General features: G+C 32.7%; 2 protein-coding genes across 2 annotated transcripts; one reads left to right on the top strand and one right to left on the bottom strand.

Annotated features, from left to right (window-relative positions):
- Nucleotides 1-1530: 1530 nt before the first annotated feature.
- Nucleotides 1531-15426, top strand: LOC133181925 (ras-related protein Rab-4B). Its single transcript, XM_061316573.1, has 7 exons — nt 1531-1660; nt 3116-3196; nt 3558-3672; nt 8465-8527; nt 9061-9215; nt 11975-12070; nt 12324-15426. Exons 1-7 carry the CDS (start codon nt 1645-1647, stop codon nt 12437-12439), a joined length of 642 nt encoding a protein of 213 aa, XP_061172557.1. The 5' UTR covers nt 1531-1644; the 3' UTR covers nt 12440-15426.
- A 4280-nt stretch (nt 15427-19706) lies between these two features.
- Nucleotides 19707-26459, bottom strand: LOC133181918 (RNA polymerase-associated protein LEO1-like). Its single transcript, XM_061316572.1, has 4 exons — nt 26405-26459; nt 22182-22772; nt 21532-21800; nt 19707-21142 (listed from the first exon to the last, which is right to left on the bottom strand). The coding sequence occupies exons 2-4, from the start codon at nt 22723-22725 to the stop codon at nt 20891-20893; spliced, it is 1065 nt and encodes a 354-aa protein (XP_061172556.1). The 5' UTR covers nt 22726-22772; nt 26405-26459; the 3' UTR covers nt 19707-20890.
- Nucleotides 26460-26677: the final 218 nt, after the last annotated feature.

The following is a 26677-nucleotide window of genomic DNA, read 5'->3' as shown; positions in this document are numbered from 1 at the left end:
TTGCTGCAAGGAAGCATAGAGATGTAAAGGTGTCCCCCAAATCTAAGTCTTTGTGACTTCTTTATATTCCCGAAACTCAAGAAAATTCTCACTGGAAGATGCTACAATTCAAGAATTGGTTATTATCCATCAGTGTGTCTTCTGAGCATCCCTCAAGAAGAGTATTCAGAGGGCGTTCCGAATTTGTGTACAGAGACTTGATCGAGACATGTGTATAAGGGTTAACGGAAAATACTTCGGGAAATTAAAATTGCAGAGAAACTCCATTATTTATTGGGTGTCCTTCGAATTCAATTATAGCAGTGAGCCAACATGTGTTTGTTTATACACCATATGAGGTCACTAAAACTAGTACGTTCTTCTCAAAGTATATTTGCCTTCAAACTTGAAAAGTGTGAAAATCCGTACTGTGCATTGTTTTAGAGTGAGATAGGCCGTTTAGCCGAATGTAAATTTTTATCATTTTAAATTTGATATGCACATGTCACTATAATAAAAAAAAATTTACCTTCTTGTTCATATTTTTACTGAGGAAAACTATCACCTCAATTTTGTAGCACTCTGTGTTCTTCGACGTTACAGGTCCGTAGAGAACGCGGGAGGGGGATTCTTAGTATAGTTATTTTCATTGGGTCGTATTTTGACTGACATATTTCATACCAACTATTAGGTCTTTATTTTGTTTAATTTGACAACGGAATATTCCGTTTACCTGATCAATACAAAGGGCTTATATGGCGGGTGTGTGTGACCAGTCGTCAGGGAGTGCTTACTCCTTACCTCCTAGGCACGTGATCCCACCTCTGGAATTGCCGGGGATTCGTGTTCTATGTCCTGTTCACAGATTTGTAGTGTGTGTGTTTTGAAATCGATCAAGTGCTTGTTTGTTATCTTCACCTTTTTCATTACCTGTATCGGCATTTTTCTCGCCATATAAGCCCATGTTCGTTTGAAATAAATCACTTGAAATATGATTCCCATGTGTGCAGATAACCATTCTGATGTATGAATATTACTAATTTTTCAAGGTACAACATACGAAAAATAAAAAAAAAAATTTATTCAAACGTCTGCTTCTCGTAAGTAAGTATTCAAGTAATGTATTTATTTCCAATATTGGAGCCAGAAGGTATTTAAAGGCACAAGTAACAAAATATGAAAAAAAAATTCTCCAGACACGGGCTTTGTGAGGAAAAATGAATAAAACATATTGACCTTCAAACGAAAATCAAAAATAGAATTTTTTCATTAAAGGAGTTTCATGTTTTGCAAGCATACTCCATGATGTTGAGTGAATTTAGCACTTGGTAATTTATGTCCATTGTTTACAATGAATATATAATGTAGCCTATACGTGTGATAAATAAGCAACCAAATCAATCCAAGTTACCAGCTAGTATACTTCTAGTATTCCATTTGCCCTATTAGCAACGTATGGATGGGCAGACGCGGTAACAATACCCCCCCCCCCACCTCCCACCCCCACCCCCCAAAAAACGTAACTTTAAACTTTTGCGGATTTCTGTAAGACGCAGTGTTGGTTTCAGCTATTATAATTTGAACAAGAAGTCTCGCGAGAAACGCATTAAAAATTTTCATGAATCTTTGTAGTTTGTACAACAGACACCGTGCTAATGTGACAGAATGTCAGAGACTTACGGTATGATAGCATTCATTTACAAGTTGGTTGTTTATAGATAGACCAATGAAAGCTATTTTATATCATTATATGAGGTTAGAAATTTTATAAATCTATTGAATGTACACGGAAGTCAAAACTAGTCCCCATTCTGTCTGTAGCCAGCAAAACAGCTGATCAATGTACGTTGTATAGAAGATTTTTTTTATATATTAGAACGTTAACGTGCACGTAATAGTCTGTATAAAAGCTTGTGTTTAGAAAATGTGTTTCTTTCACGTTTAAAAATAAACCTATTGTAAACATGCTGCAGTGATCAGCTGTTGACCATGTTGACAGGTTGATGAAGCTGAGGAGTCAGGCACCTAGTGTATATTTACCCACAGAAAAACATTCGGTATTAAATGTCCCTGGTAATTATTTCAGTAATAAAGTATTAAATTATTAAAATGAAAGAACTTCAAATCAGAATATTTTTTAAGTGTACACATGTGATAGTTCAAACTAAATATGTTTGCATACATATACCATGTTTACTGGACATGATAATAATTAAAATAAATAGAAAATGTTTGGCAGCAATAATTATAATGAAAATAGATCATAGTAATAATATAAAGACATCATAAAATAAAATAAAGAAGTGTTAAATTTTATTTTATTCATATAATATGGTAATCATGGTAATGAAATTAAATCATAAAGAAAAGATTTCTAATATTGATGAAATTTAGCTTAAAAATAACTAATGGTAAAAGATAACTTTAAGAACTTGCAGCTGTTGAAGTGATCTTTAGCTACAGTCATTTATTGTTAAAACAGTAGGGTGTTTGGTCAGAAAATGAAATAACAACAAAGAATCACAAACATACTTAACCTGAACCACCATATGTGTATATAGGAGTTAAATTATGACTAAGGATGCCTGCGTTAATTAGAGAGATTGTGTCTCTTATTTGGTTTCTCATGATCACTGACATCAATAGAAGACCAAGGGTTTATAAAAACTATGGATAAAATTTTCATGCACATTGCTGTTTTTTTTTCTTGATAAATGAAATAAATATTCTTTATAATAGTTTTGATTAATAAAGAAAAATTATGCCTTATCCTTATTGAAGTCACACTGACATCATATTTGGGGATTTTTTTTTTACTGGAAGTATTAAGCTTGGGTCATAATTATAAGGGACAAACAATTTTGATTTGTTATAAATATGTTATTACATGTAGTTATAACCCATAAGTTCAAAATATATTTTAAAATCATACTGAATGAAAATCACTTTGCTGTAAGGATGAATTACACTGTAATTATAAGTGTGTTTGTTGTAACCTTGTTTTTCTGTATACTGTATATTTTCTTGAACCTGGGCCTGGTGGAGAAATCTTAGACATTTAAAACAATGGCTAACTGAAGCTATAGTCCATAAGTGTAGAATGGCAACTGAAAGCATTCTTCCAATTTCTTTACAGATTTTCTTTTCAAGTTTTTAGTCATTGGCAGTGCTGGAACAGGAAAATCCTGCATACTTCATCAGTTCATAGAAAATAAATGTAAGTACTGGGGTAAATTTTATGTAATTGACTCTATTGAAACATATGAATTAAATTAATATGATTATAATTTGTAACATTCAGTGAGTTTTAAAAGATTTACATATAATCAAACTCAAAATTAAATTTTTTAACACACCTTTTGCAAAGTTTTAGTCAATTGTTATTAAGCCATGAAATAATCACATTGTAATTGTACAGAATTCTCAACTTGTGTATCAGTTGTTACTTGTGAGAAATGTTCTACATTTATTCAATCATTACGGTAAACTTTGAACAGCTTGAAAATGGTGAAGATCGATGCTTGAAGTCATGAGTACTTTACTCTTAGAATGTAAAATGTTTTTAATTTGTTTACCAGTCAAAAAGGATTCAAACCACACAATTGGGGTAGAGTTTGGAAGCAAGGTTGTGAATGTTGGAGGGAAATCTGTAAAACTTCAAATCTGGGATACAGCAGGGCAGGAACGATTCCGGTAATATAGGTTGCAGGGTCAACTCATTCTGTAATACAGATTACTAGGTCATAGATTACAGGATCATACATGTAGCATCAATAAGTACAGATTACAGAGTCAGAGCAGCCTATAATAAAGGTTACAGATGTACAATCTGGTATTACAGTCAATAGTCTCTGCTTCACATAGTTCAGGTAATGGGTTCATAATATCAGGTAGAAAGGATAAGTTTCAAGTAATACATGTCAAAGGGTGACAGCATTCTGGTTACTGTATAAAGGGAAATTTTCACCCTTTCACACTTGCAAACAATTTTGCCCCATTTTAAATTTGCCCAGTCACAGTTCTGTTTAAGAAAGTGAATTGTGTTCTTTGAAATTTGCCCCATTTTAAATTCGCCCACCTGAGTAGGGTGAAAATTTTGTACTGTTCCTGTATTGTCATAGGATTGGGCAACACAGAAAACATAACTAACATATATATACAGATTTAATTTGTAAGCCACTGTCCAATAAAGTTTGTTAGTTATAGAAGGTAAACAGTGAGTTATGCTGGTTGACCCCAGATTGACCCCACAAAGGGAAATAACTTTTGTAAATGTGAAAATCATCTATTATCCTGATGAAGATCTTTACAAGATTATGTTGAGGTCAGTAACATTTTGAATGAAATATAATTCAGAATATCATATATTCTCAGTGTTACATCATCACAGTTAAAAAGTTCAACAAAAAACCATTTGCTTCCTGCCATTTGTTTACATCAGATACATGTAGAACAGAATTTCGCATCTGATTTTTAATACACCCCCTCGTCCCCCTGCTAGGGCACGGTGTATTAGAAGATTTTAGGGCCACATGTGATCTGATATAGCAAATCAATATTCTACAAATTTGTCTGAAGCAGGATAAAGGCCAATACAGGGTCATAAGAAATGTTAAATCTTGTATTACAGCATAAGGGTCAATTTTTCCTGTACTACAGGTTAAGGATATAATTATGATATCTTTAGTGCTCTAATACATGATCATAAAAACAAATGATGGCATAACGATATCATATGGAAAATGGAAACACTAGTTTTAAGCCATGTAAATTTACCACCTAGTTAAGGGGTTAGCTTTTATTTGTTAACAATGAATAATGAGATTAAAGGTGCATAGACACAGATTTGAACTAATATTTTCTCAAATTTTCTGTTTAATATCACGACTTATATATTGCAATAGCAATTAAAAACTTATGTTATCTGGAAATTATTGGAACTACGAATTCCGGGAAGCGTTTGATTAACACATCTTTGCACTTACACAAATTTTGACTTTATCTTTATATTTAAGAAAAGAAGCGATTTTGTTATGTATTAATGAAAAATATTACATCTATAATCCAGAAAACTCAGAGTAGAAATGTTTGAAAGCAAAACCAACTCACCAGTATTGTCAGTCCGTGCTCTGTGATGTGTACAGAGTTCAACAAATTGAACACACCCATGAAACATAAACTATTTTTGTAAACAGGGCACGAGCTCTGTAATTGTTAATGTTTACGATTCACCGGGTGTGTTCAATTGTTAAACTCTGCACACACCACTGAGCACGGACTTACAATACTGTGAGTGGGTTTTGCTTTCGAACATTTCTGCTCTGAATTTTCTGGGTTATAGTTTTAATATTTTTCGTTAATACACAACAAAATTGCCACTTTTCTTAAGTATTAAGGACATACGCAACGTACCTTACCTACTGATGCATTTTCAAGATATTCTTAATTTAAGTTTATAGTGCCATCAGATGTTTGTAGACAAAAACTCAGCATGCCTTACCAGGGGTTTTGAAAAGATATCAATTGATGAAATTTCTTGTATAATTCAAAGGAAAATATACAAAAATTACTAAACATATATTCTAGATGTTTTGTTTATCCAAACTTGCTTTAGAAGAAGTGTACAACACCATATATAGACATTAAAATGTTACACACACTTCCTTGAATTATTGGAACTCTTCAACTCCAGGGAAAAAGACAATAAAGTTCAAACTACGTTGCATATGTCCTTAAGAATAAAATTAAAATATGTGAAAGCGCAAGGATGTGTCAATCCAACTCGTCCAGAAATTGGAAGGTTTAATAACTTCGAGATGAAATAAGATTTTTATTATATTTTAGTATGAAATGCTATAACAACATATAAGTCATGAAATTATACAGAAAATTTGTGAAAATTTTAACTTCAAATCTGTGTCCAAGCACCTTTAAATTACATTTCAGGCTTTTGAATAATTTAGAAATTAAAATGAATCTTTTTTAATTAACTGAAGTCGCTATGCACTTTCAATTCTGTTGTTGTTCCTTTCAGGTCAGAGTAAGTTGAATATACAATTATATTGTTCTATTTAGTTAACCCCTTGACTCTGGAGGACTAAGAAAAAAAATCCAACCAAAAATAATGTTTTATTAGGTGCGTAACACACAAAGCAAAATTGTTAAGTCAGAATTATTAAGCAATTGCTCTGTGATATTGTGTTGTTTACCTGTCAGTTTTTCTATTGACCACTGTAGCATATTGTATACTTTTATATATAATGTGTCCTCCTGTGGTCCAGTATAATATATTTTTATTTTCAAACATGTAGCATGCAGGTTTTTTTATTACTGATATAAGAAAATTTGTGAAAATCTTTCTGAAATTTAGTGGATTAAAAAATAATTGATTATAAAGCATTTCATAATATTCAAATTTTTTTTGGTTTTCAATTCTTACCTTCTTTCATTAAATTGCTCAGAATGTGTTCTACAATATATATCAATAACAAAGTCAAACAAACATAAAGTCACTTTTCCTATTTATAACTTATTAAATATGCCATATCATATTCTTCTGATTATACATGTAATTCTGAATTTTTTTCTTTGAGAGGGGAGGGGGGATTAAAATGACACATAAACTCATTTGTACTTTATTTTCATTTTTTTTTTCATTGATTTAGAGGATGAGTTTTTTGTTTTGTTTTTAGCTCTACTGGTCAGAGACCAGAAGAGCTTATGTGATAGTAAGGTGTCCGTCGTCCGTCTTTCTGTCCGTCCGTCTGTCTGTCTGTCCGTCTGTCTGTAAACAATTTTTCAAAATGCTACTCCTCCTACAGTTTTGATCTGATTTCAATATAACTAGGCACACAAGTAGACTACACTAAGATACATAATCTAGTGCATCGGTTTTTGATTTTGATAAACAGTGTTGCCATGGTTACTAAAAATAGAAATTTCTATGACATTCATTTAAAATGCTACTCCTCCTACAGTTTTGGTCTGATTTCAATATAACTTGGCACACAAGTAGACTACACTAAGATACATAATCTAATGCATGGGTTTTTGATTTCCTTGAACGGTGTTGCCATGGTTACTAAAAATAGAAATTTCTGTGAAATTCCTTTAAAACGCTCTTCCTCCTACAGTTTTGGTCTGATTTCAAAGTAACTTGGCACACAAGTAGACTACATTATCATACCTAATTTAGTGCATTGATTATTTGATTTTGATGAACGGTGTTGCCATGGTTACTAAAAATAGAAATTTCTATGACATTCCTTTAAAATGCTACTCCTCCTACAGTTTTGGTCTGATTTCAATATAACTTAGCACACAAGTAGACTACACTAAGATACAAAATTTAGTGTAATGGTTTTTGATTTCCTTGAATGGTGTTGCCATGGTTACTAGAAATAGAAATTTCTGTGAAATTCCTTTAAAACACTACTTCTCCTACAGTTTTGGTCTGATTACAATATATTTTAGCACACAAGTAGACTACACTAAGGTACATAATCTAATGCATCGGTTTTTGATTTCCTTGAACGGTGTTGCCATGGTTACTAAAAATAGAAATTTCTGTGAAATTCCTTTAAAACGCTACTCCTCCTACAGTTTTGGTCTGATTTCAAAGTAACTTGGCACACAAGTAGACTACATTATCATACCTAATTTAGTGCATTGATTATTTGATTTTGATGAACGGTGTTGCCATGGTTACTAAAAATAGAAATTTCTGTGAAATTCCTTAAAAACACTTCTCCTTCTACTGGTTTGATCTGATTTTAGTATAACTTGGCATACAAGTAGACTACACACATGAAGATACATAATTTAGTGCATCCGTTTTTGATTTCAATGAACGGTGTTGCCATGGTTACTAAAAATAGAAATTTCTGTGAAATTACTGTAAAACACTACTCCTACTACAGTTTTTGTCTGCTTTTAATATAATTTGGCATACAAGAAGACTATACTGAGATGCATAATTTAATGCATCGGTTTTTGATTTTGAAGAACAGTGTTGCCATGGTTACTACAAAAAGAAATTTCTGTGAAACCCCTTTAAAACACTACTCCTCCTACAGTTTTGGTCTGATTTCAATCTAATTTGGCACACAATTAGAATACACTACGATACATAATATGTATTTCGGTTTTTGATGTGGTTACTAAAAATAGAAATTTCTGTGAAATACTTTCAAAATGCTACTCCTCCTACAGTTTTCATTTGATTTCAATATAACTTGGCACAGAAATAGACTACATTAAGATACATAATTCTATTTATTAATGCATGCTGCAAATCCAAGTGCTACTTTGTTATACGTACAGACCAGTAGAGCTACAGTCTCGTCAGAGTCTTCTGGTTGAATTGAGTATAAAATTATACGTGAAGTCATAATTTGTTGATAATTAGTGTATTAATTGACGTATCCTCAATGAATATGTAAATGTTTACAAGGGGTGATACTTTATATATACATTTTTGCTTTAGCTCTGTGACCAGAAGTTACTACAGAGGAGCTGCAGGTGCCCTACTAGTTTATGACATCACAAGGTAATGGCTGATAAGCTGTTTTTGTTTCTGATTCTGCTCAAGTCTTTTTGTTTTCTTTAATTCAAATTTTCATTGGATTTTTATAGAATTCAACATAAAATTTATTTGATGATGCAAAGAAAGGAAACAAATATACACTCTCTCAAAAATTCTTTAAATTATGATTGATTACATTTAAGTTTCATAAACCCTCTGTTCACTCATTTAAAATGTTTCTTTAATTCTTATGATTTTCCAAAAGAAATTAATGTAAATACAAACAATTATAGGATAGCTTGCGGGGCAAAATTGGACAAAAAAGACTCTTCAACTTGACAAATTTATAAAGGAATAATAGAAATTTATGTCATGAAGAGTTATCTCTCTTATCACAGTATCGATGAACCTTGATTTTCCAGAGGCCCCTGTAAACATTGGCATGACAGCCCTGTATTTAACAGTGTGAATACATGTACTTAACTCTTTCAGTAAGGTTCTAAAGAAAATGCTGGCCTAATGATGACTTGTTTTCAGGCATTTGTGTCTTTTTTCAGTCGAGAGACTTACAATGCCTTGACAAACTGGCTTACTGATGCTAGGACCCTGGCCAGTCCAAACATTGTCATTGTGTTAGTGGGAAACAAGAAGGACTTAGAACAAGAGCGAGAGGTCACCTTTCTAGAGGCCAGCAGATTTGCACAGGAAAATGGTTTGTTTCAAGGCTGGGGAAAATAAACTTTTTGTACGCAGCACAGTTAAGGTGACAAATGGAAATATCGGCGAATTTTTTATATAGAAAATACATTCTTTACAAGGATGGGTGATTCTCTTTAGGACTTTACTATTATCGGACAGATGTAATGTGGTTGAAAACTACATGTTGGGGAAGATTAGATTTCTTGTCTAGACTTGTGACGTAATGTGGCAGTCACGTGATTTTAGCAAATATATATAGAAAATATATTCTTTACAAGGATGGGTGATTCTTTTTAGGACTTTACTATTAGCGGACAAATGTAATGTGGTTGAAAACTACATGTTGGGGAAGATTAGATTTCTTATCTAGACTTGTGACGTAATGTGGCAGTCACGTGATTTTAGCAAATATACCTGCAGTATTGAGGTCATCTATAAAATCCAATATTGCAAGGGCATAACCACGTTAAAAATCTAAGTTTAATTCATAATTATTTTTAACACTTTTTGTATTTTGTGAAAAGTGCTGCGAACCTATATAGATTCTACTATATAATGGCTAAAATTACGGTTGTTAGACCGTATGTTGAATATTTTGCTGGTCACGTACATTAAATATAGATATAATTAATTCATTTGCAAGATTTCATCAGGTTTGCAGCACTTTTCAAATATCTTCATACCTCTTGAGTTTATGTGTAAAAGCTTGTCATAATTCATTGAGGGTATGCCCTTGCAATATATCGATTTATTACGACCCTTCTATTACCCTTCAATGGATCTGCATACAAATATACTGCAGTATCGATTGTCTAGGAAATGTACGGGAAGTATATGAATAAAATCAAAAAATAGACATCGCATCCAAGTTAATGGCCTCTTATATATCTGAAAATTTATTTTATTTAATTACAAAATACATTTCTCATTGTATAAAATATAACTTGATCTGCCTCTCACTGCATACAAACTGCGTCAAATTTTGCGATATGACGTCACATTGACAAGTGCATTGGGATCAGTGAATTTGTTTATATATTGTTGTGTGGGATTTAACCAACGACAAAAATACATGCAATAGTAAGTATTAATGTAGTTTAAAGCTATCCAACAGTTTAAGATAGCAAATAATTTCATTTTTTGGTAATTTGAAGAACATATATTTTTGTGTGATGTCATAGTAAGCATTCCCCGTAAAAATTAGGCCCCGCCTCCTTATTGCAGCCTTAACTGTGCTGCGTACTGTTAAAATTCAGAATTGATCAAATACTTATAATGTTGAAATAACTAATAATTGCAATTATGTAAAAAAAAAAAATGTATTATTTAACCCTATTTTTTTTTCAATCTGTAAGAGTTGGACTTCAGTATCTTTAATTAACTTTTACACTGTATCTGTCAAACACCTGAAATATGTTGAATGAAACAAGTTGATGGGCAACTTTATTGTCTCAATCACATATATAGTTGATGGAGTTGGTGGTCTTGTTATTATACACCCGTCTTCCGAGGGCCTTCTTATGGAATGGATTTTACAATCCTTCCAACTGTCTGTTACTTTTTTCCTGTCCAAATCATATTATTCAACTGTGAGACCAAGCATATTCAAAACTTGTTGGATCTTGCATTTTGGATGTATCATTTCAAGACTAAAAATAGGTCACTTTGACCTTATTATGAAATTTTATGGTTATACATAGCTAGGTTGTATACATGCAGGGCATATCAAATCTTACATTTGATTATGGTTATACATAGCTAGGTTGTATACATGCAGGGCATATCAAATCTTACATTTGATGCATCTTGGGTGGAAGATATGTTGATGCCTAAAAGAAGATGACTGTGGCCCCATTTTGGAAATTTATTGCTTTGCATATTTAAATTGTGTCTAGATCACTTTTTACACAGTATGAGACTTGGACATCAAATTTTGTCTGTTAATGAATCTTTTTATTGTGGGAGGGGGGAAAGTGTGGCCATGACCTAAAATAAAGTATTTGGGACCTCAGTTATGAAAAAATTATTTTTATACATGATTAAGTCACATCCAAAACATACAAATATCTTGTCAATTTGATACCTAGAATCATCCAACCTTTTAATGCATCTTTTTGGTAGAAGGGGAAGGTGTGCTGCATCCCAAAAGTAGGCAGCTATGACCTTATTTTGGTATATTATGGCTATACTTCAGTGCTCAAAATTAAATGCACATCAAACTGACTCAGACTAGTAAAAGTTTGGTCCAGTGTGGTGTATTTTGTGCCAAGGTAGTCCGACTGGTCCTGTTAATATATCCCAAAGTTCAAATAAAGCAAAGCTATTATTTAAGGATTTTTAACATGCTAATCAGCCTTTCTTAAGAAAACCATTGCTGTTTATCATACAATGATCTCTGAATATTAGGTCAGGTCTAGTGAAGATAAGGTCAGGTCTTGTAAAATTTTCAGGCACTGGTAGTAGTCTAACTGGTCTAGTTTGTTTTGAACTTAATGTTGAGCCCTACACTTGTTCATTGATGTCAAACCTTGTCAGTAGATGTACACGTATTTTGACTTTATGGGTATGAAGTGCAGCTTATGATGACCTGTTTTCCTTACTGTCTTACTTTTTGCCCATTAATTCAAGCTTCAACTGCTTTATTTTCAAACCCTCAGAGACATAAAACATTTAATCTTAAAATTTGTCGACAGTTCTGCCATGTTTGACTTACTGAAGTTGATTGTATCATTTCTTAAGTTTATTTTAACAATTATATTAACTAAATTTCAGAACTCATGTTCTTGGAAACAAGTGCACTGACTGGAGAAAATGTTGAAGAAACCTTCCTCAAATGTGCCAGGTCTATTTTGACAAAAATAGAATCAGGTAACACTGATATGATGATGTCGTATATACATGTAATATCTCTGACTTGTGGCTGGTTTGTTATACATACTGTTATCACTCATTAGCAGCAAATGATCCATTAAACATGTCTGATTTTGCAATTTCTTTGTTTTTGGCAGTTGCATTTTTGAAAGACCGAAATGATATGGATAAAATTTTGAAACATTTTCATATAAAGAGAGTATTCAAATGTAAAAGGCTAGTTTCTTTTATGTTTTGTTTTGGTTTTCAGGAGAACTAGATCCAGAGCGCATGGGGTCCGGAATTCAGTATGGAGATACCTCTCTCAGAAGAATACCAAAGGACACATTTGGACCCACTGGGAAGCGACCAGATTGTGCATGCTGAAAGTAGACTTTCTTATTCTAACGAGATCTGACTTCATAGCTCTGTATCCATCCAAATGTCATATCATTGCCTTAGTTGCAATTCGCTGATGAAAGCCTATACTTGTTCAAATGTACATGCTTGTACTGGTTTGGCATGGCATTTTCATGAGTTGTGTTATTAAAAGGATGTGATGTATGCAAAAAAGAAATTTGATTGCTTTAGATTTGCAACATGATGTCAGAAATTCATGAACGCACAAGTGTTTTATGCATACTTTTTGTCAGTAATTTGTATAAGGTAATCAAGCTTCTGATAAAAAAAAAACCCCAAAACAAAAACAAATATCAGGCAATGTTATAGAATGTAACAAATTTGATACACTTGTAATCTGAAGTGAGCTACATGTACTTCCAATTTACAGTGTGTAGAATTTCTGTAGTTGTAGCATAAACTCTGCTTCAATATAAACAGAGTAGTGTATTTATTACTGTGTGTGATGTAATGTCACGTTAATCTTGTAAAAGAAGTAAAATGATATGGTAGACTTGAATTAATCTTAGTGCATCATGCTTAGATCTAAGAAATGTTGTTTTTCATGTTACATATAACCATGCTTAATTAATCTGTCCATAATTAGTTCTTCAATATCTTATTGGTTTATGCATTTTGTTTGACCTTAAAAGCTCAGCTAAGACAGAGGCTCTGACATGTAAATTTTTCTGATCAAGGTTTGTCAGTCGTCTGTGTAATTGTCAATTTACAATGTATATGCGTTGTATATGGTGAACTTCTTGCATGAACATTTCCAATTTCTATAGAATCTCATCTCAAATTTTGTTCATATTTTCAAGGAATTAACCAAATCGTTTTGATTAATCCTTGATGAAAAAAGTCTAACACTCAGAAATCCTTTTTTTTTCCTCTAAAAGTTAGAAACATAGAACTTCCAAAGTACATGTATACTTATTGGTTTGATTGTAATGAAGAAAATAAATACAGTTAATTTGTATCGCAAAAGTGGTATGTAATTTAACTAAGATTTTTAATGATGAATTAAATTAAGAGCTGCATTTTTGATTGTGAAAGTTAATTTCATTGTTTAATGGGAATCTCTTGGGTTAAACTTTTTTCATCAAGGATTTTAATTAATCAAAAAGATTTGGTTTATACAATTCCTGACTGGATTTATTTTAAGTACATGTTGATAGTTGATAATGTGTCAGACATTTAATACACATACGTGTATGTTTGTAACACAATCAGAAAGGCATTAAAAAGGTTATACAATCATTGACAATTTAATGTAATATGAACTTGAGACATTGAAAAAATACAGTAGGAAGGCGTTTTATGAATTTTGTTGAAAATTATGTCTGGCTTTACTTACATGTAACTTTTATTAAATGGGCTTACAAGTAATTTCATCAAGCCATCAAATACAAGTGATTTATTAGTTCATCTTAATTTAGTGTTGACCGTTACCAAAAATGGAATGTTCTTTTTGGATCATGTATATAAAGAAGTTATCAGAAAATAATCTAATAAAAGAATTCAAAAGGAAATAAGAAATTATCATATGATTCTGTGATTGATTAAATTAGGTAAATAATGATTATTGATTTTTTACATGTAAATGTATGATCATTGTAATACCATAACTGGTTAACATTTCAATTAATGATTAATACACATCTAGAAGGATTCAAAAGTTTTAGAGATAAACATGTATAGAATTATTGAGGAACAACCAGACTATAATTCTATAAATTAATACATGCATGCAATTATTAACTATTACTCCGTGTAGACCCATTAAAAAGGGGTTTTATTACATACATGTATTCACTGTCAGAGGAAAACCACTCAGGTGACTGTTGTGGCCCACAGGCCTCTCGATTCAGATGTTGATGTACTATCTCTTCTGCTTCAAGAATTACCCATGACCATCTTCCTTAAGGCATCATGTATTAAATAACATTCTTTTTATTGTTTCATTAATACTACTGCAAAGTATCAGTTGCTTTTGAGATTGTATGAACATTGTGTTATATTGTGTATGTATTGATTCATTTATTTTTCTTTGTAGATTTTTTAAAAAGTTTATTCCTGTGATGTTTTATTGGTTTATTTTATTTATTTTCCATAAACATATTACTATTACAGCTTAGTTTGATATGTTTTCATGTGTGTGTACATGCATTTACGCGGAAAATGCTTTGTTAAGCAAGACTTGTTTCAGAAACATTTATTCCATCAATATTTAAACTTAAACAGTGGTGTCTTTTGTAAAAGTGTTTATTATATATACATTCCCTTATACAGTCATAGAAAACCTTTCAAAAATTAACTCAACAAATCCATTATTAGTAAGAATAGTTAGATTTGCCTGGATTGGGACCAGCTTACCCACAATTTGATGAATTAAACTGAGGCTTAATTTATCTATGTGTACAGTTGCATTTTTACCTTTCAAAAATATTTCAATATGGATTATTTATTGATACAATATCCCAAGCAATATTGGTCAAATGTCAACTGTTTACATACAAAGTGATCTTTATTGGAATTGACAAAATGCTGCTAATTTGCCGTCATAATTTTTATCAAACCTCTTTATAGTACACTTTAGTATACAACAGAATTAGTATACAACAGAATTTGTTAATATTAGTTCTCTCATGTAGAGAATATTGGTGTGGTGTGGATAGCAAAACTTATCAAGCAGTCTATATTTTAAAATACATATACAACTTTCTTGTGATGAAGAAGTTGTTTAATGGAAGATGAACTGGATCGAGAACATTGAAAATGTTTGATCTTCAGAATGCTTTTTTGTATTTGTATAGTGCTTTCAAGTAATATGCACCTTGTAACCTTTACAATATACACATACAGGTTTGTTATAATCTTAATCAATGCATAAATGGGCCACTATATAATATCCTTGTTAGTTGTTTATTGAATTAAGTCAGTTGTTACCGCAGTCATTAAACCATACAACTCATTATTGTGTTTGTTCTTTAGAGGGCCAGCGAAGAATTTACAGGCATGTATTGCAATGCAGTGTATAAATTCAGAAAACTACAATAATAAAGGTTACTGTTTAAGATTCAAATCTAAATATCCATGCATAAGAGGAATTAGCTTTTTTAGGTCACCTGAGTGACTCAGGTGACCTTTTGTTATCTGTTTTTTGTCCTTTACTGTCCGTTTTCAGCTTCTTCTCTGGAACTGCTGATTAATTTAAACTTTTTTTGCATATAGCATCTGTAAGTGAAGGGGAACAAAAATTGTGAATTTCATCTGTGGTCTGAAGGGTGGGACTAAAACCATAAAATTGAATGCGATCTTTAAAAATCTTCTTTATACCGGAACATCAAGCAGTTAAACTGTTGTCATGATTGTAATATGCATTGAGCCCTCTACCAAAATTATGAAATTCATGGCTCCAGGGTTAGGGGCTCTGGAGTTAAGGTGGGGCTCTAATGATCATATAGTGAAAATGCATAAATTCTGTAAAAATATTCATTTAGCAAATAAACTAGGAGGTGCATGGTTATGATAAGCAAGGGTGCCTTCCAAAATTGTGAAATTTGTGGCCCCAGGGTCAGGGGTTCTGATAGGAGGCTCTATTGATTAAATGGTGAAAATGCACTATTTCTTTGAAAATGCTTTTCTGTGCTACTGGGTATTAAGCAAAACAAGAGGCCCATGGGCCACATCACTCACCTGAGCACTGTGGCTTGGGAAAAAAAGCAGAAATTAGTTCAGTATTAAAAAGTAGTGGCCCTGGCCTACCCCTAAAAAAAGGGGGGATGATTTGAACAAACTTGAATCTACACTAAGGATACTTACAAATTTCTTTGACGAACTGTGGCTTTTTCCTGTAAGTTTAAACTTTCATTATGGTCCTACCCTATCCCCTGGGGTCATGATTTGAACAAATCTGAATCTACACTACCTGAGGATGCTTCCATATAACTTAAGTCATGGCTTTGCTGTTTTTGAGAAGAAAATTTAAAAAAAATCCTTTGTATTCCTATGTATAACCTTGCTTGTCCATTGTGGCCCCACCCTACCCCCTGGGGGTCATGGTTTGAACAAACTGGAATCTACAATACCTGAGGATGCCTCCAAATAGACAATGACCAATTATGGCTTTGCTGTTCATGAGAAGATTTTTCCTATATACTCATATGTAAAACTTGGCTCGTCCATTGTGACCCCACCCTACCCCCCAGGGGTAATGATTTGAACAAACTTGAATTTACACTTCCTGAGGATGTTTCCATATACATTTGTAACTATGACCAATCATAGGTTTGTTGTTCTTGAAAACAAGATTCTTAAAGATTTTTCCTATATAGTGGGGGGGGGGGGGGGGGGTGTCATGATTTGAACAAACTGGAATCAACACTACCTGAGGATGCTACCATATAAATATGACCAATCATAGCTTTTTTGTTCTTGAGAATAAGATTTTTAAAGATTTTTCCTATATATTCCTATGTATAACTTTGCTCGTCCATTGTGTCCCCACCCTACCCCCGGGGGTCATGATTTGAAGAAATCTGAATCTACACTACCTGAAGATGCTTCCATATAAATATTACCATTCATGGCTTTGCTGTTCTTGAGAAGAAGATTTTTCCTATATATTTCTATTTAAAAAAAATTTCGTCCATTGTGGCCCCACCCTACCCCCGAGGTTCATGATTTGTACAAATCTGAATCTACACTACCTGAGGATGCTTCCATATAAATATGACTGATCATGTCTTTGATTTTCAAGAGAAGAAGATTTTTTTTTTTTTTTTTTTAAAATTCCTATGCATTCCAATGTATATCTTTGCTTGACCGTTGTGGCCCCACCCTACTCCCGGGGGTCCTGATTTGAACAAATCTTAATCTATACTACCTGATGACAATTTAAATATAACCAGTCATGGCTTTGCTGTTCTTGAGAAGACTTTTAAAGATTTTCCCTATATATTCCTATGTAAAACTGCTCGTCCATTGTGGTCCCACCCTACCCCTGGGAGTCATGATTTGAACAAATTTGAATCTACACTACCTGAGGATGATTCCACATAAGTTTCATCTTTCCTGGCCTAGTGGTTCATGAGAAGAAGATTTTTAAAAGATGCCATTAATTTTTCACTTATTTGTAATTATCTCCCCTTGAAAGAGGGCATGGTCCTTCATTTGAACAAACTTGAATCCCCTTCACCCAAGGATACTTTGTGCCAAGATTGGTTGAAATTGGCCCAGTGGTTCTGGAGAAGAAGATGAATTTGTGAAAAGTTTACAATGACGACGACAACAACAACGACAAATAACGGACAAATTTCGATCAGAAAAACTCACTTGAGCCTTCGGCTCAGGTGAGTTAAAAAGTGCATAGTTGTGATGTGCTAGAGAGCCTCTTCCAAACTGGAATTTCATGGCCCCTGGGTCAGGATTTCTGGTATTAGAAAGGGGCTCTATTGATTTTATTATGAAAATGCATCATTTCTTATGAAATCTTCCTTCCTCTTAGATATAGACAAACAAACTAAGTAAATAGCTATGATGAGCAAGGGTGCCTCTTCCACATTAGTGAATTTCATGGCCCCAGATTCAGGGGATCTTATGGTGGGAGGGGGGCTCTATTGATTAACGAAAATGCATTATTTGAAAATATTTATCTCTGCTCCTGGGAATAAAGCAAACAAAATAACTGCATAGTTATGATTTGTTATACTGTATAGGATGCCCATTCCAAATTTATGAATTCCATGGGCCCTTGGTCAGGTGAACTGTAGCTGCAGAACTGTACGTTATGATTTTACATTTTAGTCTTTGACCATAAAGCTACAGATCCCGTAATGCAATATTGTGCAATTTACGGCGCAAGATTTTCTGTGCACAGTTGGTGAGAATTTCTTCACTTTCCAGCATTGGTCAATCAACTACCTTTACTCCCTAATTCTAGACATATTCTTTCACCAACCTGTATATTTTATCCACCTTCTAATCTTTTACAGTCGTCTCTATAGACCAATAAACAAGCTTGTTTTAAATTTTTTGTCGGATGTCAGAAAATTCAAAACAAGTGAGTTTATTGGTCTGAAGAGACAACTATAAAGGATTAGGGTTAATTACTCTTTCAATGTTATATTTCAGCAGATCTCATATCTGCTACCCTTCTACATGGTGTACTAGGCTTGTAACAATACATAGATGTATTGTGATGCAGAAGGTGGGGATATGATACATCGATACACAAACTGAAGTATCAAGTTTTTGATACTTCTGGAAGTGTATAATGTGCACATTTTAGGTTGAGAATTAGGGTATTTGCACAAACAACAATGGCGGAACTAATTTAATTTTTACATGTATATTAAATGGGTTTTAAAAAAAAAAAAAAAAAAAAAAAAAACACGTTCATTTAGGTAATTTTTTGAATTGATGGTATATATTAGGTCACAAATATGTCATATTAAAAGATTAGTTTACAAAGAAGTCAAAAGGGTCTTTAAATTTATCTTATTTATATAGATAGCATAACTTTAAATCAAATAAAAAAATCAGGAATTAATATTTCTAATCATTGTATGTATATATTATAAGGAAGGATTCACTGAGTTAAAAGAACTTGTAACCATCATTTTTATCTATAGTGAAATAGTAATATGTTCAAAACAGCTAGTTGAACCTAGTTCTCTGAACAATGGACAGTGTTATAACACAAAACATGTGCTTAAAGACAGTCTAGCAATTTTTATTTCTAAAAAAGAAAAATCACACAACAATTCAATAATAAACAATGACTAACAAAAAATAACTCTGGTTATGTAACATACATGTAACTTAAATTCTGAAAAAAGAGAAAATATCAGGTCTGAAATGATCTGTATCTTTATTGGTTGGTTTGAAGTTATTTTAGCCTCTTATTTATTTTTTTTCAAAGATTCATATATATATATATATATATATATATATATATATATATATATATATATATATATATATATATATATATAGATAGATATACAATTGTACTACATGTATGTGCATGTACGTAGATTCCTTTATTTTGCACCAGTACTCAATATCCAGAAGTGACCCATAGTCGTCAAAGACTGTTCATCAAGAGTTTAAGGACCCTCCTTACACTTAAGCAAAATTATGTTATTCTGGCATTATATTGTATAACGGTGTAAATATTGAACTTATCTATTCCAATTTCAACACAGGGTACTTGGCATTTACCCTCAGTGAAAATGACAAATAACGAACAGAAATCAATGCTGTTTATTTTTGTGAGGAAAATACATGCAAATAAAGTGTATTTTATCATGACCTTTTAAATGTTTAGAATGCTTGAATTGATTATAAACTGAGTAGATCTATGGGCAGATTACTCTAACTGCATAAAAATACCACAAAATTAGACCCCTTTAGTGTGCAGTGTAGAGAGGGTTATTTAACAGGTACTAGTATTTCAACAAAATTTATAATTTATTTTGCGATCAGTGCTTCTCTCAAGATGCCATAAAAAAGTCCTTTATATATTTAGGATTAGTAATTTTAACAGATTATTCTACAAACTTACCATATGTTAACCAGATGTGTGTTTTAGCCAGACAATAATATTTGTACATGTAAAAATCAACTGCAGATATTTCTCGATCAACAATTAGTGGAAATTTTTTCTTTCAATTAAGATCACTTCTGTTTTCATGCAAAAATAAGACCTTGTAAATATAAGTGATCATAATGTAAAATTATTTAAGTAAATGGTTATTCTTCATCTATTAATAATTCTTTCATGTGTAAATATGAATATCATAATAACTTGGTCCTTTACTAGAAGTACATGTACAATGATTTAAAAATATAACAACAATCTAATACTTTAACACATGTAATACTAAAAGTGAAAACTGCAGGTAAAACAACTTTTGACAGCCAATATCAAAATATGAATAATAATTTAAGAATAGCAAAAATGTGTACTTTTGTATCTCTGGCTGTTCAAGAAATACACGAATGTACATTGTGAAACCATTGTTGACACTGATATTTCTACAAGTTTACAAATTTATTTGTACCTATGAAAATATCAATTTTATTCAATGCATAAATTACAGTATTTCACTGTTGAAAATGTAATGAAAAGTTTTATTTTCATCGCTGTATTTTTCTAAATTCATTTTTTCTGTCTCTTCTGTGCAGCAGAAAAGAAAGGATATATTTAATCAATAAATGTCTGATTGCATGAAATACAAAATGATAGGGTGGAAAGAAGAAATAACATATTCACATTACAAGATATTTATCTGGAACTAAAAAAAAAAGTATGAGGTCAAATATACATCTTCAGTGTATACATAAACTATTTGTCATAAACATAACTTCTACAATGCATATATATCATGCAAAGAACAATGAATATAACACTTGAGACCTTTGTTTCCTTTGCTACAGATCACACTTGACTTTCCGAGCCCTTGCGAATTCCAGCGCCCTTAGTCGCCTGGCGTACTCTTCGTTATCGTAAGTTGGGTACTGGTTCTGATATTCACTACACCAACCTGTGGTTTCCTTGGAGATTTTGTTTGCAAATGCGTTCTTGTGTTTCTTTTTCTGAAGAAGTATTTTTTTCCTTAGGTCCTCCAACTTTTTGGCTCTAAGGTAATGTTGCTGTCTGGCTTTAACTGCAGTGGGGTAGATCTTGAAACATAAAATTGCTAAATACAATAAATCAATCTATAATTTCTAATTAATTATAAATGTACCAAACAATACCACACATTTTTTTTTAACAAATTCTGCCCAAAATCACTGTTAATTTAGTACATGTAACACCAAAATCAACAAAAAAATTCCTTTTAAATTTTTTATCCTTGTAATTTGGTGAAGAAAATGACTGGGTTTTATCAATTTTGGAAATATATGTTTAGGCCAAGATTTTCAAATGTTATTCACCTTCTTTGAAATTGAAGTTTAAGATATTGACATTCTTTCAATCACAAGAAGAGAGGGGCAGAATTGGCAAAAGCTTGAGGTCGGACATCAGACTAATAAATTTGATCATTATAAAAATTATTTTTTTTACTTACATCAGTAGAACAGTGGACATTGTAAGTTCTTTTGTGTCCTGTTTCTAGTTCAGTGTCTCCACTGCCATAAAGAACAAAAGGAGGTTTATCACAGGAAGCAGCAGAGAGGGGTCTGGGGGAGCCTAATGAGAGGCGAGGCACAGATTCCCTCGGCAGGGATGAGGAGCAGGCTGTTTTAGGACGAGATGGTATTTGTCCACTTCTGTCAGGTCGCTTTGGCCTTTTTTCAAAAATTTTCTCATCAGCATGCTTGGGTCTTAGAAAATCCTCTAAAGAATAAAATTAAGTACCAAAATGAAACATGAATATAACGTGGTTTCAACTATCATATTAATTTTCCTTTTTCTATTTTATTGGCTGTAAGAAGTGTTTACAAATACTGTTCTTGAATTATTTAGAGCAATTTTATGTTTTTATTAAGTATATAGAAAAATATTAAAAATACTCTATTCTATATCACAACTTATATCAGGACAAGATACTGATACCAATATTCACCAGAGGGATGAAGGCCCAAGGGCTGATATTTATCTATGCATGCTGATATGGGGGGGTGATATTACAAGCATATGGATTATTACTAAATTTTAACACTTTACAACAAATTCATGAAGATATTTATCCAGTATACACCCTTTTCTTTTTCATACCTGTTACTTTGTTTTTACTTTGTGATGGCTTTAATTTGCTAGTATTTTTATTCTCCATGCTGCTATATTTCTTTAATTTTTCCTTGGCCAGTTTTGTCAGTTCTCTGGTCTCCGAAGTTTGCTTTTCAACCAATACATCCGATTTCTTGACTGCACTTACAGGCCTTTTCTGTTCAGCGTTACTCACAGCTATCTTTTCTTCTTCTTCACAATTATTCACATTAATCTTCTCCTTTTTATCATCCTCTTCTCTCAATATTTTTTCTTCATCATTTGTCTCCTTATTTTTAATCTCTTCCTTTTTGTCTACAACCTTATTCTCCTCTTCTTCCTCCTCTATTTTCAGTTCTGAAATAGGTATGGCATCTTCCTGTGGTGACTCAGATTTATCATCTAAATCTGCATCCCAAGAAATAGGAGTGTGAGCATACTCAAGCTCACGTCGGTGGTGCCGATAAGTTAGGGACTCATAATACGTTGGTATATTTTTAACAAGAGAAGCAGGACGATACTCTTGTCTATATAGAGATGTTTTAGATACCATAGTGACTCAAATATGAACTTCAGCTACAATCCATCACCATTAAAAAGCTGAAACACAACATAAAAAATGGTATAAAGTAAATATTTAGGCCTAAGAAAAAATTTTGTTTACGATTACATGCTAATGAAAAATTGAGTCGGTAGGTGGATTAAGTTTTCAATTTTTTTTTTGTACACAAAGGCCAATCCTTGAAATACAATTTTTTTCTAGAGATAATTTGAGGGTATCTTTCTTATAACCATAATACCTTTTCTTTAACCATCTACACACATGATAGCTCTTAATCGACTTAAAAAGTTACCCTGTGACCTATAAATTAATACAGGAATTATCTACACAGATGACACAGAATTCATTTTTACCATCAATGAGATAACACCTTTGACTGATACATTAATTTATGGTATGCTACATTTACAAAATGTAGTAAATATCATTGACATTGTGGAAAATTTCCACGTTTATAACTATACTTAAAGACCCAATTTTTTTACCGTACGGTTACCTGAGGAGGGGGAGTGGTCTAGGAAGTACTGGTGTTATTTACCTGGAGAGCCCCAATACTCAAGATGTCAAAAATCCCTATACACACTGCATTACACAGGAAGTCCGGCTTTTGGTAATCAGGGTCAACATTACGCGTTTTGTGCATAATTTTGAGTGAAAATATTTAAAATAAATTAGGTACTGAAATATAAAATTTGTAGACTTAGCGTTTTCGTTGTTATCTTTTGAATAAAAAAAAATTAAAAAGACATATCTTTTTTAAAAATCGTAAAATTAAAAAAAAAAAGAAGGTGAAAACTACAAAGCAATCATATCAATATTTTAATCACCAATAAAAGAAATTATTATAAAATATTAAGTGTGAATATTGAAATAAATAGATTCCACTTATTGTGTGAACATTTACCACATCGGAATATTATTTACTTTTCTGGCGAATGTTGGTGTCCAAATATTCGCCATTTCCGAGGGTCAGTGTTCTTATGCCCTGTTTACAGATTTGGATATAAAAAGAATCTTTCGTAATTCATGGCGTTAGATACAAGATACTTTATTTATATTAGTATAAATATCTTTTCTTATTTAATCCATTGCATTTTGTTATAATTTTCAATGGTCGGGGAGGGGGTAGATTGTTTCTAATCACGGATAATTGGGTTTCTGTGTACCCAAGTGCAAGGTCGACAAGTGCATTACGTACATTCTTGAAATCAAGGCACAGGTTGAATAAGGGGCCTGGCTTGGAAGAATTATCGGTCTGTGTTACTACAGAAACTTCTTCTCTCTCTCCGGATCTCTTGCAGTTACTGAGGGAAGAGAGGGCTTGAATACAGGGGTAGACAAATAGCATTGCCCGACGCCCGGGACAACCAATTTTGTTTGGCGGGCAAGTTATTAGTCCCCTACCGGTGAAACCGGAGGGGACTATAGGTTTCCTCTGAGTCTGTCCGTCCGTCTGTCTGTCTGTCTGTCCGTCTGTCTGTCCCTCTGTCTGTCTGTCAGTCTGTCCCACTTGGTTTTCCGCACTTTTTTCCTAAACGCTTGCAGATTTTGAGCTGATTTTTGGTATGTGAGTGTATCTTGATGAGTTACAGATCAAGTTTGCATTTCGTTCCGCTTCATTGATTTTTGACGGAATTACGGCCTTTTCAATTTTTACGGGTTTTCCGCAATTTTCTTCTAAACGCTTGTAGATATTTAGCTGATTTTTGGTATGTGGCTTTACCCTGATTAGTTATAGATCAAGTTTGCATTTCGTCCCGCTTCATTAATTTTTGACGGAATTATGGCATTTTCAATTTTTAACGGGAACGGAACCAGATTACACTTGCCGGTAGGGGACTAGTATTGCTAATGCAATACTCTCAGAATGCTTGTTTGATAAGTGGTACCTGCCCGCGGGCAAGTGCTTCTCCAGTTAACAAAAAATCAAATGTTTGTTTTACCGCTGTCGAAATGTAATGAATCACAGGAGAGCACCTGTTTTCGCTGCTGTTGACCACAGTACATTGAATACTCAGTCGGAACTCCTCTAGAATTTACCCATTTATGTGTCAAGACGTAAAACATAGCAGCTATCAATTTCTTGTCACAAAAGTTGAAGTGGATTTTAGACCCTTTTAGGTATTGTCATAATGTAAAATTCATGCCGTGGATACAAACGTTTTAATTGGAGCTGTTGACTGGCGATCACATAAAGTCACGGTCGGCATGCAGTGGTGGTTTTCATAATCAAATACCGTATATTATTTTTTTGTTTTCAATCAAATAAATACACATTATTCTTAAATTAAAAAAATAAGGTATACCTCATGAAAGAATTTTGAAGAAAATAGATTGAAACTTTGACTTTACTAATACCCCCAAAAAATACGGAAAGAAATCCGAATCTTAAATGTAAAATTTTACTTCTAAAATAATGAACTGTGATCATGTATGCATATTATGCAGGATATGAAATAACTTTTTTCAGATGAGAAATTGTATGTTGACAATATGCACTAAAATCCTAATGCTCGATATCCATATGCCTTACAGTATTAGAAATCATCAAATGATTTGAAGTCTTCTTTTTTTTTCTCTTTATGTTAAAGTAGCACAGAGAAAAATGTCTAAATTATGTACAGGTATATAGATATGCACACTGCACAAGCTAAGAAATCTCAACGGAACAAGAATTACCCCTAAATTTTTCTGAGGAAGAATTAAGTGATTTTGGGTCTAGTTTGGTCCCCATGTAGTGTATCAATTGAGAAATAAATTAATACTAACGATGATGCTCTAATTTTGTGTTAATTAAGAAAAAGGTGGGGCAAGCATATTTTTTGGTAGGACATGTAATTTTACGATGGTAACCTGTCCGAGGGCAAGTACTGCAAAATTCTATTTGTCTACCCCTGGAATATACGCTAATTTTTCTTCGAAAAGTTCTACAGTTATTTTGGACGTCATACCGCTAACAAGTACAAAACAGCAGTGGAGATTGAAAAAAAAAAATCACGAAGTCACTGTTTAATTATCTACTCTCAATTATTTTTTAAAAATAAAATTATCAACCAATATAACAGCGACATGATTTTTTTTTTAACCATAGTGTATACAAAGCGACCATTCATGCAGCACATGAAAGCATTTGACGCGTGACCAGGTAATTGTTTTCAAAACATGCAAACTCAGATTACCAGGTAGCCCACGTAGCTGGCCCATCAATCAAATCAGAAGCTATTGTTTTTTAATGATTGACAGGCGGTATATTATTGATCTTGAATTAGGTAGATTTTGGGGGCGTTAAAATAAAATTGGGTGTTTAAAACTACCGCACTATAAAGAAAACAAGATGATTACAGCTGTACAGTGCGTTTTGTCAAGTCACGACTGAATTGTCAACTTTGAAATTGAAACATATATATAAACAGGGACCTATATACTATATATAGGTCCCTGATATAAATAGATTTTATGTAAAAGAGAAGACTTACATGATTTCACTATAAATGGTGCTTCAGTCGATCATTTATACGTTTAAACTATGACACCTGATACAGTCTTTGGTTTGTACATGTCTAATATTGGCGCTTCTTTGAAATAATTGATACTGATTATGCTAAAATTCCAATGTTCCAAAATGGAAGCTTATAATATCAGTTTACCCTTAGTTGTAAGAATATTTTACCTCCAAAAACTTTACATCAATGTTTGATAAAGACGTTGATTGACATGATTGACACAATCGACAGTTGTCACTGCATGTTTACACTTGAAATTGAAAAGTGAAAGTAAAAGCGGAAGTTCAATTAATTTGTCAAATCGTACAAGGATAGATTCTCAAGTCATTCCTCTCTCTATCCTACGAGAGCTATACATGTTTTTGAAACAAAAACAGCTCCATCTACTCTATAATGCCTTTCGTTAAAATAATGCACTTGACCTATTTAGGCTCCGCTAC

Source organism: Saccostrea echinata, unplaced genomic scaffold (genome assembly GCF_033153115.1).
Source record: "Saccostrea echinata isolate AGI-Se365-2 ecotype Australia unplaced genomic scaffold, CSIRO_AGI_Sech_v1 ptg000009l, whole genome shotgun sequence".
Taxonomy (NCBI): domain Eukaryota; kingdom Metazoa; phylum Mollusca; class Bivalvia; order Ostreida; family Ostreidae; genus Saccostrea; species Saccostrea echinata.
The sequence above is the reverse complement of the archived record's forward strand: the minus strand, read 5'-3'. Positions and strand labels throughout refer to the sequence as shown.